The sequence below is a fragment of the Acomys minous genome (genome assembly GCF_964271855.1).
Source record: "Acomys minous genome assembly, chromosome: 14".
NCBI lineage: Eukaryota > Metazoa > Chordata > Mammalia > Rodentia > Muridae > Acomys > Acomys minous.
In genome coordinates this window covers 48,459,761-48,475,391 of record NC_140496.1, presented here as the reverse complement: position 1 = coordinate 48,475,391, position 15,631 = coordinate 48,459,761, and the positions used below count along the sequence as shown (strand labels likewise).

The window sequence follows — 15,631 nt, the reverse complement described above, 5'->3', positions numbered from 1 at the left end:
AATACCATGAAGGCTCGGCAGGCCCAGCAGTGTTCAGATTATAAAGGGACCAGGCATATTTATGTAAGTCCTAGCACGAAACCTGGTCAGCGCTGTGCATTCCTGGGATTTGTGAGTTTCAGGCTTCCCATAAAGTAGAACGTGGTAATCTCCCATCCCGGGGTGGAAATGAGTGCGTCCATGACTTCGAAGCGCTCCGTCCTGATTGTCTTCAGGTTTTAAGGAAGTTTATTTTAAATGATTATAGACGGGTTATGAGGAAAGTGAACTTTTCCAAGTAACTTCATAAAGGCATGTTATATAATACATAATGAATTTTCAGTAAACCACTTACTGAAATATTACTGAAAGTGATATATTAGCTACAAATGCCAGTCACCCAGTGCATGTTCCTCCAGTTGTCCTCAAGCTGGCTGCCCACCGAATGCAGTTGCTTTAGTTCCGCAGCATCATAGATGTAATGCAGCATCATGGAGGGGCATGGGCTTTGGAATTGTTCTATCAACTCCGTTGGCTAGCTTTGTGTCACTGAGAGAAGCAACTTAATAAGCAAGATTGATTTTTGACTCATGGTTTTAGACAGTCCCAGTAGCCTGGCCCTGTCTTTTGAGCCTGTGGTAGCATCATGACCAGAACAGGTGGCAGAGGAGGCCTCTCTTTCTGAAACAGAAAAGGGGGCCAGGAAGGGACCAAGGGCCCAGTAAATATTGTAGCTTTATGCCCCCAGTGATCTAACTTCCTGCCAGGGTGCTCCACTTCCTAAGGGCACCCATCCTCAGCTGGAGACCAAGCCTTAGCTTGTGGGCCTCAGGAGAACCTCCAGATTCCAGCCTCAACAGTAAACAACACCGTGCTGTGGAACCCAGAACCCTCCCTTCAGCGCCAACTACCTGTGCTGCTCATAGCTCATCTCCATTCATGTATCTTGTATTTTCTTTAAAGATTTAAAAAAAAAAAAAGTAAGTACAGTAGTGCTTAGCTGGGATTGGTGGTGCACGCCTTTAATCCACAGAGGCAGGCGAATCTGTGAGTTCAAGACCAGCCTAACTACAGATTGAGTCTAGGAGAGCCAGGATTGTTACACTGAGAAAAACCCTGTTTGGAAAAAAACAAACTTATAAGTAAATACTAAATGCTTAGTCGGGCATGATGGCACATGCCTTTAGTTCCAGTCCTCAGAAAGGCCAAGGCCAGACTGGTCTACAACGTGAGTCTAGGACAGCCAGGGCTATTACACAAAGAAACCCTGTCTTGAAAAAAGCCCAAAAAACCCAACAAAATACACACACACACACACACACACACACACACACACACACACACACACACACACACACACACACATACACACACAGGCATGCATTGCTGTTGTTCACCTTGGAGCGTTTCAGCTTCAGAGGCTCCGTGTCTTCAGTTGCCAGGCAGCCAGCACGGGCTACCACCAGCACACAGAGTAGGAACTAGAGTCCTAACTTTATTTTAAAGCCAATTATTACATTTTGGCACAAAGAGACTTAAATGAACAAGAAATGGCTAACCATTTCCTGGACCCTCAGTCCTGTCTGAATATAGAAAGACACCATGGTAAAAAAAGAAATTAAAAGCCGAACAGGCTTTTGCTTGGTGGTATGACATTTCAGATCCCATCTCCTGGGCCTGTCAATGCCTGGATTCTGTCAGACGTAGACTAGCTTAGTAGGTGGACTTTGGGATTTCAAAGCATCTTATTTATATATGTCATTCTGTAAATGTTTTCAGTTCGTGCACAGGGGAGAGCTGGATCGTGTTCCTTTCTAGGAGACCTTTGCCTGCAGGGGGCCAGGAGGCATGTGACCAGAGCCCAAGGGAGTGTGACAAGTGCCATGCGGAGATACGCTTAGAGTGTCCTAGCGGCAGGCATGGTTTATTCAGGCCATCGTGAGTGGAGGACATATATGCTAGGCTGTGTATGGGGTTCCGGCTCACCGAAAACTTGGAAGGGTGGCCCTCAAGCTGGTTTGTTAAGATAACCCTTGAGTCGCGTAAGTCCCACCCACCCCCTTGCCCTTGCGTGGGGGAATGAATCATTTTAGGCCAGAGAGCAAAGATGTAAGAAATAGCATGATATGAATTTGGGGAAATCGGGAGTAGTATCACGGAGCAGGGACGGAAACGGAGAGAGCTCTGTTTATGGAAGGCTGTGGAGACAGTGTAGGAAGGGGCAGAAAACACTTGTGCTATAAAAGATGGTCTTCATTGTTGTCAGTCTCTGAAACTCTTGAAATAAATCCCAGTCCCCTCCTGTACTGCTGCTCTGCTGTTGAGCTGGTTCCAGTAGGTGCAGTGTTTTGTTTCATCTGATCTTCAGAGCACCCCAAACCCTAAAGCAACTCTCTCACAAAAGCTGTCAGTTTACTTCCTGGGAGCATGGCGTAACAAGATTCAGATCCATCCCCAACATCGGAAGAGAGTCAAGGAGGTACCTAAGAAATCTCATCCTGGCCCCTCTGTTGTCTCAGCCAGTCCACATGGAGCAGTACGAGAGCCTGGAAAGGCGCCGTGTCAGGAGTAGCCAGTAGTGTTGTGCCAGGAATGAACGCTAGGAGCCGATATGGATGCAAACACACAAGGGTTTGTTATCTTCAGCTTAAGTGGGGCCCACACTATTACCAGCACAGCAGATCATGTGTGAGCCCCGAGTACAAATAAGAAAGAACTTTTATAGATTGTAGTAAGTGAGAAATCAATAGCCTGGCAAGCATCCTATTGGTTGTCCTTTGAACTAATTGGTATCTGTCCGGTACAAGTCCAGTATCAAACCACAGACAATTAACTTCTAAGGAATAACTTTTTGGGAAACCTGGGGGAATGTCCAGAATTTTAACACTTTCCCGTTTTCCAGCTGAGTGGTTATTCTGTAGCTCCATGCCAAGTATATCTTTATGGGGTTTTCTAAATTCAGAGTTCAAGAGTAGGTCACCCAAATACAGAAATGCAAGTTTTAAGCAAAAAGTCTATCAGTAGTACTTTCTCAGCTCCGACTTCTGAATTCTCTTGAAATAACTCCACATTTCTATAAGTGCTAGGCAGACTCGCTTGCTATCTATCCTGCATAAGGTTAGTAAAGAGATCTGAAAATGATTTGGAAGGAAAAAGCTAAATTTATCTGAAGCACAAAATGGGGTCTACGTGTGCAGACCGTTGGGAAGTCCATGCGTGCAGGATGGAAGCCGGGTTCGCCATTGTCCTTCACAGCCCACCCTTGTCTCCTTTTGTTTTTCTCCACGCGTGGGCCTTTCCTGGAATTGTCCATAGTGGGATTCTAGGAAGATGCCTAAAATAAGTTGTCATCTGTGATATTTTACAGAGTCTTTTCATTCTTCTTCATCTCTCCCAGTACCGCACGGAACGCCATATGCCACTGTCCCTGTCAGGAAGCAAAGGTTTCCCTGGTCTGTGCTTGTTGCCTGTGTTCATGCCACAGAGGAGCTGGGGTCCGGTGCCATCTTTTATTGATAGGACCAGCAAAGGAGAAATCTAATGAAATTATCAAAGCTTTGAATTAATTATGAAGTGGTATAAGAGAGCCAAGCTCTCTGGAGCCAGCGGCCTCATTATCCATTCACTCACATTGCCTCCTCTTCTGGAGCAGAAAGCACTTCAGCTACAGCTTAGCCGAGCTTTGGACTTGAGTCAAACTTCCTAAACTGACGCCCTCTTTTTCTACATTGCGGCTGGGGATGTCCTTAACGATTAGCCGACACTGCTCAGGACTGGCTGGGCATGTGAATAGGTTTTCTCTGCCCCTCTTGCCTTTTGTGTAGTTTTGGTTTTCTCTCTTTTCTCCTTTCTGTCCGTCCTTCCTCCCTCCCTCCCTTCCTTCCTTCCTTCCTTCCTTCCTCTCATTTTCTTTCCTCAAATCAGGTATGCAAGGGTTTCCCCATTTTGAGTAGTGTGAAAAGCCAGCGTGGAACACAGGGACTGACTTAGTGTATAGCCTCCTTCGTGTACTCAAGGATGCTTTGGTAAGCTGAATCAATTGCTTCTTCTTTAATTTGGGGTACCAATTGCACGTTTCCTTGCTTGTTTCGAATCCAGAAATGATCAACGTGACAATAGTTCTGGTCTCAACAGCCCTGTCCTTGGTGCTAAAGTGTGGGACAACAGCTGTCACCCCGTGGTGACAGTCCACGAGAGGAGGGAGCAGTAACTAACGTTTGCCTTACTGCTCTCCCAGCTTAGCAATGCGCAATGTTACGTATAAATCAACCACTGGTTTTTATAGTTCTAGCAGCAAAATCAATAACAACCAGGCTCTGACTTACTGTTGGGGATGGATCTTTTGGACCGTCATCTGTTTTGAAGCATCTCCTGGCGAGCCTTTCCCTACCTGCTTCTGAGACCCATTATTGATGAATTGCTGAGCTGCAGCCATCTATCTTAGTAAACTGTAGGCCACTGGCGATCTTTGAACACAGTGGCTAACTTTACTTTACAGGGTCAGTGTCTGAGGTTTGGAACAGTGGGGAAGAGAGAGCGTGGTAATCTTTGCTCGTCCTGTTCCTGTTTACTTTTGGTGAGTTTGTCTCCCTTTTATTTTCTCTGCAGGCAGCTGCGATATTTAATTCAGCATTTGGAAGTTTTTTGGTGAGTACACACGGTTTAACGCTGCGTGTTTCAATTTTTATGAAGATACTGTTTTGCACAAATGATATAGGAAGAGCTGGATTTCTTTTACTCGTGGTTAAATATCACAGTTTTGGGATCTTTGCGTGTGCCTTTAATTATACCCCAAGGAAAATCAGTAAGTGAAAACAGAGACTGTTCTCTTACAGTATATTTTGGAGGCTTGGGGTTAATAGTCTGTTAATGGATTCAAGGAATCAATTAAAATGCTGTGTGTCTCCTTATAGAGGTTATGCCAATATATTGATCACTTAATGAGCTCTTTTACATGCTTATTATTTTGTGTCATGGGACAGGGGGTTTTGAAAAGGAAACATGGTCCAGCTGGGTCAGGAAGGGGATGCTGACTTACGGTTGAGACATCAGTTATTCTCTGTGTTTCCCTGTCAGAGAAGCTACTTAGGATCTTGGATGTGTCTGAGAAATCTTTGTGGAACAATAACAACAACAACAACAAAAACCTGACATGAGGATATAATTCATGTATAAGTAGCAAGGAAACAAATCTATTTTTTTTTTTAGAGATTGAAATATAAAGTATAATGAAACGATAGAAAAGTTCTTCCACTTGTGCAAGCAGAACTACTGTAATCACCAGGCTGTTGTTTTACCATTTAGACAATTATTTTAAAATAGATTATCACAGTGTTTGATTAGTCTTATGAAAGAATGGAGATAGAAACAGTTTATTATTCAATAATAATGCATTTAACTTCAAATTTGCTAAATCCATGAAAATAAATTGGATTATCTGTCTTTGGTGCAGAACTCATTTACAGACTTACAAATGCCTGGGAATAAAACTAGTGGGATGCAAACTGGCTTATGAGTCTAGGAAAAATACCAGCTATGTGTGCTTAGTAGATTCTGTATGTCACTTGTTTCTATATTGTGTGCGTTAAATGGTAGTTGAAGCTTTCAGACACATTGTTAATCTAGTATCAGTTCCACAAATGCTCCCTAGCTTTACAGGTTTGCCTTCTAGATGGTGCTGACTCTGTGACATACATTGCTGAAGTGTGCTCCGCTCTTACAGTTATTGGATTTTGTGTTTTGTTATTGTTTGGTTTTTTTTGATACCATATTTTTATTTGGCTTGAAGTAAAGTAATAAAGTCTATTTGAAAGTAACCTTTTGGTCAGGCATGGCAGCTATGTCTATAAGCCTAGCCTTTGGGAAGCTGAGGCACTAGGCCTGTCACAAGTTTAATGCCATCTTCAGTTACATAACAAGACCCTGTTACTGTTACACACACACACACACACACACACACACACACACACACAGTTTTCAAGTAGCTCTGGTGAGGACAAGAAATACGAGGTCGCTCCAATAGCCTGTGGATGGGACACACTAAAAAAAGAAAACAGTGTCAAAGGTAAGAATCTCAAGAAACGGTGTTCCTGTGGCTACATGGCGGTCAGCTGGCTGGCGCAGGCAGCGTGCACTCGTGCAGCGGTCCCACTGAGGCATCTCTCCAAGCTCAGCCTTGAACTACAGGCGAGAGTAGAACATGAAGTGGCAGCGTATCCTCTCTTATGTTACGTTTCCTTCCTTCCTTTTCTTTGCACTCGGGGTTGCCTGTGCATGCGTTACCCAGTGTAATAACAGATAATCCTGTTTTCCCTCCTTCTTTAACATAATTACAATAAACTCTGGTTGATGGAGTGCATGGAGGCCTCATCCCAATATGATGTGATGACTTGGTCTCTCAGGGGACAGGACTCATGTCTTTCTGCTGTCCCCTCTGTAGCATGTGGCTTCCTTACTCAGTGTTGGCTCATGAGCCAGGACAGCTGCTGGAGCTGCCGCCCCCCCCCCCTTCACACGCACGCACGCACGCACGCACGCACGCACGCACGCACATACACACACACCGCCCCCTTTCTCTCTCTCTCTCTCTCTCTCTCTCTCTCTCTCTCTCTCTCTCTCTCTCTCTCTCTCTCTCTCTCTCTCGCACGAACGCACACACTCACGGTAGCATTCCTGAACTACCAACACCATCCTTCTACTAATATCTTCTTGCAGAAATTAGCCACACAGTCACACCTCATCAGCAAAATGTAGCAGTTTACCACGATTTCTGTCACTAACGACGAGAATTGTACAAGGCAAGAGCCAGCTTGTACTTTCTGTCATGAGGAATATGCAAAAGTATAGAGGTTTGAAGACCGAACTTGTAGTGGAGTGGTATGAGAAATTGGTCCTTGCGTTGGTATTAGGAGGGAGACTCCTTCTACAGAGGGGAACCTCTGAATCATAAATCAGTCGTAAGAAATGGTGGTGTTATTATTATCATTATTATTATTATTATTTTGGTTTTTTGAGACAGGGTTTCTCTGTATAGCCTGGGTGTCTAAGAACTTGCTCTGTAGACCAGGCTGGCCTTGAACTAACAGAGATCTCCCTTAGGCATGAGCCACCACTGCCTGGCCGGGAGTTTTGTTTTATGACAGAATGTTGTGCTTCTAGGTAGCAGTCACCCCACTGGAAGCAAGATGGGTTTGGCTTCGCTCTTGACTGAGTGTTGCCTGAACCAGGTGCCTCCCTGTCTATACTGTGGGCACGTTGCACCATCTATCTGTAGGACCATGTTGATGGAAAGGATGACTCGGAGAAAACGCTTGTGTGACGTAGTAGGAACAGCTCTGAGTGAAAATTCACACCTGGGTGCTAGGCCAGTCTCTGATTATAGATGTTTTTGGATGTGGCTATTGACATTCACCAAGTGAGGAAATTATCTCTGTCAGGTATTATAAAGAAGCTCTAAGATACACTGAATTGATGGCTCTTCTCTGTTATGAGTGATCATCTGTGTGTGTGTGTGTGTGCACGCGCATATATTATAAGTGACCATTCCTTGTGTGTGTGAGCACTGCATATGTGTATACACACAAAAGAAATAGTCACTCATAGCCAGAGATTATGTATGTTAGTCTGTATGAATTCTCTGTTATGTACTCCATCAGAGAACACATGTTAGAATATTCTATATAAACATTCTAGTATATGCTGAAATCTAACACACATTAGTATTTCAGAATAATTTTGATTACCTGAAACTTTTGAAAGACTTTTATTAGATGAAATTTTAATGAAAGACCTAAGGGTATTTTTTTTATTTAAAATATTTATTTATTTCTTTATTATGTATGTATACAGTTCTGCCAGCATGTATATCTGCATGCCAGAAGAGGACATCAGATCTCATTATAGATGGTTATGAACCATCATATGATTACTGGGAATTGAACTCAGGACTTCTGGAAGAACAGTCAGTGCTTTTAACCTCTGAGCCATTTCTCCAGCCCAACCTAAGGGTATTTTAAGAGTATTTTTGTTGATTTTTCAGCCATCTGGGTATAAAAAATAAAATATGGTATACATTTATAGCTAGTTTAATAAAGTCCCAGGTCTAATTAAAACAGAGTGATTTTAAGAACTAATTGTTATATAAAACTTTTTTTAATGGAGGCATACTGGTAATAACTAATGATAAATGAATTCAATTTACATAAATTTCAGACCAAGAGAGTGTTTTGAAATTGTGCCATAGAGAATTTCTTTAAATTCAGAAGTTAGTGCCGCCTCCTCCTCTGGCTATTTTAGTTGCTCAGCTTATTGTTACTGTGGGACATGGTAAGGGATTTGAGATTTCTTTCTTGATGAGGTTTGAATAGAATTTGGTGGCTCCATGTGCTCTGGATAACTAAAATGACATCTAAATGCATACGCCCATGCACCCCACAGAAGGCATACGCCCATGCACCCTACACAAGGCATACGCCCATGCACCCCACACAGTGCATACGCCCATGCACCCCACACAGTGCATACGCCCATGCACCCCACACAGGGCGTACGCCGATGCACCCCACACAGTGCATACGCCCATGCACCCCACACAAGGCATACGCCCATGCACCCCACACAGGGCGTACGCCCATGCACCCCACACAGGGCGTACGCCCATGCACCCCACACAGGGCGTACGCCCATGCACCCCACACAGGGCGTACGCCCATGCACCCCACACAGGGCGTACGCCCATGCACCCCACACAGGACGTACGCCCATGCACCCCACACAGGGCGTACGCCCATGCACCCCACACAGGGCGTACGCCCATGCACCCCACACAGGGCGTACGCCCATGCACCCCACACAGGGCGTACGCCCATGCACCCCACACAGGGCGTACGCCCATGCACCCCACACAGGGCGTACGCCCATGCACCCCACACAGTGCGTATGCCCATGCACCCCACACAGTGCGTACGCCCATGCACCCCACACAGTGCATACGCCCATGCATCCCATAGTACATACTCCATGCACCCCACAGTGAATATGTTCATACATTGCATATGAAACCTACACATTTCAAAAGCAGTATCTTGCATGTAACCACATCCTTATCAGAAGGAGGTGTGTTTGTTTTCAGATTTTGAAAAAAATTTTTTATTTATTTGTTTGTTTTAATGTGTATGAGTGTTTGCCTGCATGTACATGAGTGCACACATGTGAGCCTGGTGCCCTCAGAGGCCAGAAGAGGGCCTCAGCAAAAACAGTGAAGAATGTCAAATATTAATGAAGGTGAATAATATTTCCTCCCTTCCCCTTTTCTTCCCCTCCCCCAACACTCAGTCTTTCCCTCTCATTCCTCCTCTTCCTCCCCTCTTTCCTCTCCCGCCCTCCTCTCTGCATGGTCCCTGACTTGAACTCCTGATCCTGTCTCCTGAGTCTCCTGAGTGCGGGAGGCCAGACATTTAATTTCTCCTTCTTTTTTCTTTTACCTAAGTCTAGGTTGTATTTAGCTCAGGGATATGGAGGTCATTTTGCTCAGTACTAATGGTGTTGATTTTAACCAATCCAAATTATTTACTTAGAATCTTGGTTTACCCTTCAAAGTTCAGGAATTTTAAATGATGATTTGAGGGCCGAGGAGGTGGCTTAGCTGGCACAGTGCTGGCCACACAAGCTGAGGCTCTGGGGGCTTCTCAACACTCACCCACAAAAGCCAGGTATTGTGCTCTGTGCCTGTAATCCCACCCCAGGATGATGGGCAGAGCAGGGTGCAGCCTTCCCTACGTTTTGAGTTATAGACCAGGGAGAGACCCTGCCTCAACACACAGGGCGGAGTACACAAACAAAACTATACTGTTGACTCATTTAACAATGTCATACGAAAGGCAAAGCTTATGTAAAGGGAATAAAACTTTATTCTAAAGCCAAATATGAGTGGTGATGGCCCGGGAAGACAGACTTAGGGCTCCACGAATTCTGTATTTCAATGTGGAAGTCGTTTCCTGAAGCTTTGGTAGTAACAGAGCAAAGGAACACAGAAAGTCACAAATGAAGACACTTCTTAAACACATTACGTGGTTGGCTGGAGCAAATGGGATTCTCTGCTATCTGATGTCATCTTAGCCCTTTGTAGTGGGGGTGGGGAGCTAGGTTTCTGTACATTCCAAAGGACTTACCTAATTAATTGTCCCAAAGATAGCAACTCTCACACAAGGAGGACAGACAGTAAAGGACTATTAAGAGGGCTAAAGATGGCCTGAGATAATGTGGCTTTGGACCATCTCATTCCAAGCTCACAGTCATTGGTGTCCCTGGCTGGTGAGCCCTGCAGATGGCCAGAGAAGGCTACAGCTCTCACCAAGAGCTTCCTTCACATGAGATAGAAAATTAACAATACAGGAGAAATGGGATGGCAGGGGCCGCCCTCGGTGCAGTTTCCCCTCTTTCAGGCTCCATTACGAGCCTTGCCATGTCAGCATGCTGCTTGTTACATCAGACCCACTTTTAAAATGTGAATTTATCTTAAGCCCAAACTTCGCAGCAACACCATAAATAAAAACTATCTTGTTATGGCCAGAGGTAGCAGATATTAAATCACATGGGAAGAAGCTCCTGGAACTTCGTAGCTAAACTCTAGCTTACAACGGCTGTCCCCTGCCTGCCCTCCTTTTCCAGAAGATGAAATTAGCATCAGTCCCAGGAGGATTTGCCTGTGTGTGAGTCAGCCTGTTCTCTAAGACTCTCCATGTGTCCACTGAGTCTCCAGGATGGAGCTGTTCTGAGGCTTCTCAGCCACTTCATCAGGAGGCGAGTTAGAACCCTTCAGGACAAATGAGGAAAATTCCAGAATCAGGGATTTCAGCCATGAAGCCCATGGCTGTTTCTTTCTCAGACTTTTCTGTACAATGCTTGTCCAGCAGCAGGCAAGTGTGTCAAAGTGCCAGGCACGGTAGGACTACGAAGATGCTACCCTGCATGGGAAGGAGGGCCCTCTTGCAGTTGAATTTGAATTCATTTTAAAAAACAAACTCTTATCTGAATGAATCAGTTAAGTAAATAAAAAACAGCCTTGCTATTTAATAAAAATGTGCAGAATGTTTACCTACTCCATTTTAGCAGCATAAAGCTCTGTGCGGCCTGATGGACTGGTGTAGTAAGTAAATGCATTAGTCACGGTGGCCATTTTTCTTGCAGATTTGTGACGTAGATTTAATTATAGGGATGACCAGCAACTTACAAATCTAATTTTGGTGGAGGTTGAAGCAAATTTTGTTTTTTTATTTTAATAATGATGGATTTTTTTTAAGGCAATGATTTCATTACTATTTAAAGAAATCTACTAGCATAGAACTAGCCAATTGACTAGAGTTATTTTATTACCCTTTAACAAATACCACGTGCTTTCATTTTTATTTTTATTCTTTTTAAAAATGTCATCATTCCCAAATTGAAAAAGCATTTGCTTCAAGATCTTTTTGGGCACTAATAAATAAATATACGTTACTCTACATGTTTATAAAAGGTCCTCCTTAGAAACATGGCCCTCAAAGTTGGTTAAAATCAAGCTCCCCTTTCCTTAATTTGAACCCAAACTGTGAGAACTGCTCAGTGTTCTGGGCTTCGGCTCAGCTGCGCAGCAACTCCTAGTTCTTTTCTTTTTTAAAAAAATATTTATTTATTATGTATATAGTGCACATTAGATCACATTATAGATGGTTGTGAGCCACCATGTGGTTGCTGGGAGTTGAACTCAGGACCTCTGGAAGAGCAGTCAGTGCTGTTAACCTCTGAGCCATCTCTCCAGCCCGGCTCCCAGTTCTTAACAAGCACACGGTTCTCATCTTCTTTCTTCTCTTCCTCTGAAGCAAACATTTACCAAGGTTAATCTATTCTCCCATTGTAAATACCTTTCATTGACTCATTCGTTTGTGCTGTTATTGTTGGCAGAAACTTAATTTACATGTCACATTTACAGAGGTCCTTTGTAGGTAGTAATGTTTGCCCACACTGGCTGGTCAGTTCCAGCTTTGACAAGCACACCCATGCTTGCTGTGCTGCAGTCACGGTGAGGCGACGTCTGTTTGATACGAGGTTCCTCCGGGCCCATTTGTTCTCAGTCCTTCTCCCAGCTCCGCTCCCGACTGCCGTGGAGTGTATCCCCCTCTTTGCCTTTTCCAGGGGGTCCTGTGAATGGCACAGCTTCAAATGCTGTCTTTCAAGCTGAACCTGGCCACCATCCCTTTGTCATTTTCCCTTTTGTGGTTCTTGTCATGTGTCATCAAGCCATTGCTAAGTCACATCGCATTGCTTGTTAAGTGGATATTGATGAGCTTTCGGTTGTGTGGTACTTTGGATATTGAATGACTTCCACAGGGCTTGCTCCCTAGGGTGCTGCTGTTGGGAGGTACTGGGAATCTTAGAAGGATACTGGGGAGCCAGCAGAGACCAAAAAACAATGCTCTACCTTATCACAGACTGGGCCAAAGTAAACCTTTTTTCTTTATAAGGTCTCTGTAAGATATTTTGCTATAGAGCTAGAAAGCTGACAACTTGTTTCTTGTGTTTGCTGATTGTGGACCCAGTTGCTGTATTTGTATATAGACCTCCTATAGGCACATTTTCCTACATCTCACAGGGAGAACTTATGAATGAAGTTGCTGGGTCGTAATGTGTTTTGAATTAGAAGCAGCCTCCAAACGGTTGCGTTGTGGTAGGTTCCCAGAGGAGCGTGTAAGGAGTCCAGGTGTTCTGCACCCTTGCCAGCTCTTGGTTTTAGCAGTTTTTTATTTGTCATTCTTGAAGGCATGTAGTAATATGTCATCAGCTTTCATTTGCCTTTGTTTCCTCACTGGTTAATGGTGATGTGCGTGCTGACTTACCGTCTTAGCCCACTTTGGATTGTGACTGTTCATATTTCTTGCTCATTTAAAAAAGAAATTGAACTCCGCTCCTTTTTTTACTTGGGTGTAGGCCTTTATTTTGGACACAATCATTTATCAGATATTTATTTTAACAGTCAGTTTTGGTTTTAACATTTTTGCTTGCTTGTGGTCCATTTGGAGTTTATGTTTAGAGATATGTTACAGCTAGGACTTGTTACTTTGCTTATGATTGTAAAAGTTAAAATTTTTTAAGTCTGTCCAACTTATCCTATTTTCCTGATAGATTTTCCTCAGTGTCTTTGTATATGAAGTTTTTTCCTATATGGCATCTGACATAAGTTCACATGTATTTTCTTTTACTTTATAGTCTGAATTTTTATGAATTGATAATCATCTGGGGGTCCTATTAATGCAAATAATAGTTTGAAAATACTTCATCTGCTCATGATGACCCTGGGTAAGGAAGCTGGTTTTGACTTGTCATGGCCTCTGCTGGTGTTTCCCACGTAACAGCCTCATCGTGGCATTCTTACATCTACAAAGTGACATATATGTTGTCCCGAGATAGTACTGAGGAGAAACCGACAGTATTCTACAGAAAACGTAAACGTGTAAGCTTGAAAACTATAGGCTTGTGCGTCCATGCCCAGTTTTCTGAGGGGGTTTGGGGTTCAGCAAGCACTCTGCCAGATCAGCTTCACCTTTTGCCCCAAGAGATGGATTCTTAATATTCTAAAAGAAGGAACATATAACTTTTGAGCATCTATTTCTTTTAAATGGGAAATTGGTTCCATTTTCTTTTCTTTTTTACAGTTTTATTCATTTTTTTCTCACATACTACGTCCCGATCTTTTTTTCTCACACATCACAGCCTGACATCAGTTTGCTTTCTCTCCCCTCCTCTCAGTCCACACTCTTCAAACTCTCCATCCGCCCCTCATTGGTCCTCCTTCAGAGGAGGGCAGCCCTCCTCCATCCGCTCCTCCTCCGTCCTCCTCAGAGGAGGACAGCCCTCCCAGGGATGTCAACCAAACATGCCATATCCAGCTGCAGTAAGACTAGGCGCCCCGTCTGGATGTGGTGGCACACGCTTATAATCCCAGCACTCGGGAGGCAGAGGCAGGCGGATCTCTGTGAGTTCGAGGCCAGCCTGTTCCACAAAGTGAGCCCAGGACAGCCAAAGCTACACAGAGATACCCTGTCTTAAAAAAACCAAACCAACCAGCTGACCAAATAAGAGACCTCCCCTTGCGTTAAGGTTGAACTGAGGCCACCCAGTGGGAAGGGTTCCAGAAGCAGGCAGAACAGTCAGAGACAAGCCTGCTCCCACTGTGAGGAGTGCCATGGGACACCAAGCCACGCAATACCCTGTGTGCAGAGGACCTACCCAGGTCAGTCTCGTTCAGGCTCCGTGAGCGTTTCGTCTCTGTGAGTCCCTGTGAGCCCAGGCTAGCTGATGCCCTGCGTTTTCTTGTGGCCCACTGTTCCATTTTCTTAAGATACCTCTCCCTCCCGCCCCAATCTCCTTGTGACATCTGCACTTCTGGGAGCCACCTAAAAAAAGCTGTGCAGGTCCCTGCCCAGTGGCTGCTGAGGTGCACAGATGGAACAAGGCAAAGTTTTCAGTCGTTTCCACCATTAAAATCGTCAATAGGATATAATATGTCTTGCTTATTGAGGAAAAAAAATTGTAGTTGCTACTGTTTCCCCTTTCCCTTTGCTTTCTGGTTCTTAAGTGGAGGAGGGGATGAGCCGGAACACGAGGAACTCAGCGCAAGCTTTGCGTCTTTGACTCACAGGCATTTGCTTCAGAGCTCTGTGAGTCCCGCATCATTAGATACACAAGGAAATTTGAGTCAATTTGAAGTCAGTTATGGAAGTCAAAAATTGACTTTTTAGCTGCAAGAAAGGATTCAAAACTTCCACCTGTGTAAACAAGTAGCTAAGAAAACAGAGTAGAAAACGGGCAGCTTGAGAGAGAGAGAGTAGTTCTTCTTTACGGATTTCCCAAGTATGCTTAGAGAGCGGGGCCAAGGCTCCCAAAGGAGTAACCTCAAAAAAATCACCTTTACAAATCTCTGCCATGTCTACCTTCTCTGTCTGTCTGTCTGCCCCTCCCCTCTCCATTTCTTTCAAGATTTCATCAATTTGGTACCAAAAAAATATACCAGGGAATAATGAAAATCTCAGAGAGCACCGTGCGTCTGTCTTGGTTGTCTTAGGTGTCTAGGTGTCACCGCCCATTCCTCTCTTTCCTTGTCTGTGTGGGAACTGCAGGTGGAGGGGCACATGGCCTAAAGGAATTTCCCTTCTCTATTGGAACGGCAGTTGATTGACACCTCCAAAAACCCGAGAGTTCCTTCCTTCGCTTTGGTGATGGCCTGACGTCACGCACGCATGGAATAATCCAGTTGTGTCCCTGTTTTCTGTGGTCACTGTGAATCGTCCCACAATTTTAGACGACTGAGTGCTTCACTGTTGGGGACCCAGGTAGCACACCCTCTCAGATTTACTGTGGACACGTTTGAAACTCCATCTTAAAGGAATGGTTCCAGCAAGGCCTTACCAGGTAATGCTATGTAGGGTCCATTACTCCTATGCTAATTAAGAGAGGACAGAAGACTGCAGGAGACTCATGGACACTGGAGTCCTCACATCCTGTCTTCATGTGGAATGTCATATGGGAAGATATTTGAGTAAGAGGTTCACCTGGCATTAGAGAAAGCAAGAGAGAGGTAATTCCCACGTGTGAGTCCATCGGGCTGTTGGCAATGACT

At 44.4% G+C, this 15,631-nt stretch overlaps 1 protein-coding gene across 6 annotated transcripts in view; it reads left to right on the top strand.

Annotated features, from left to right (window-relative positions):
- Positions 1-15,631, top strand: part of SLC10A7 (solute carrier family 10 member 7) — a 229,376-nt gene that overhangs the window by 72,226 nt on the left and 141,519 nt on the right. For 4 of the 6 annotated variants that reach the window (XM_084757533.1, XM_084757535.1, XM_084757537.1 and 1 more), the window contains exon 5: positions 4,588-4,626. The exons of 1 other annotated variant lie outside the window; for it this stretch is intronic. In XM_084757533.1, coding sequence (XP_084613659.1) covers positions 4,588-4,626 — 39 coding nt within the window. Of the gene's footprint in view, positions 1-4,587; positions 4,627-5,187; positions 5,422-15,631 lie in introns of those variants that run through there. One more of the 6 variants, XM_084757538.1, reaches the window with a different exon arrangement.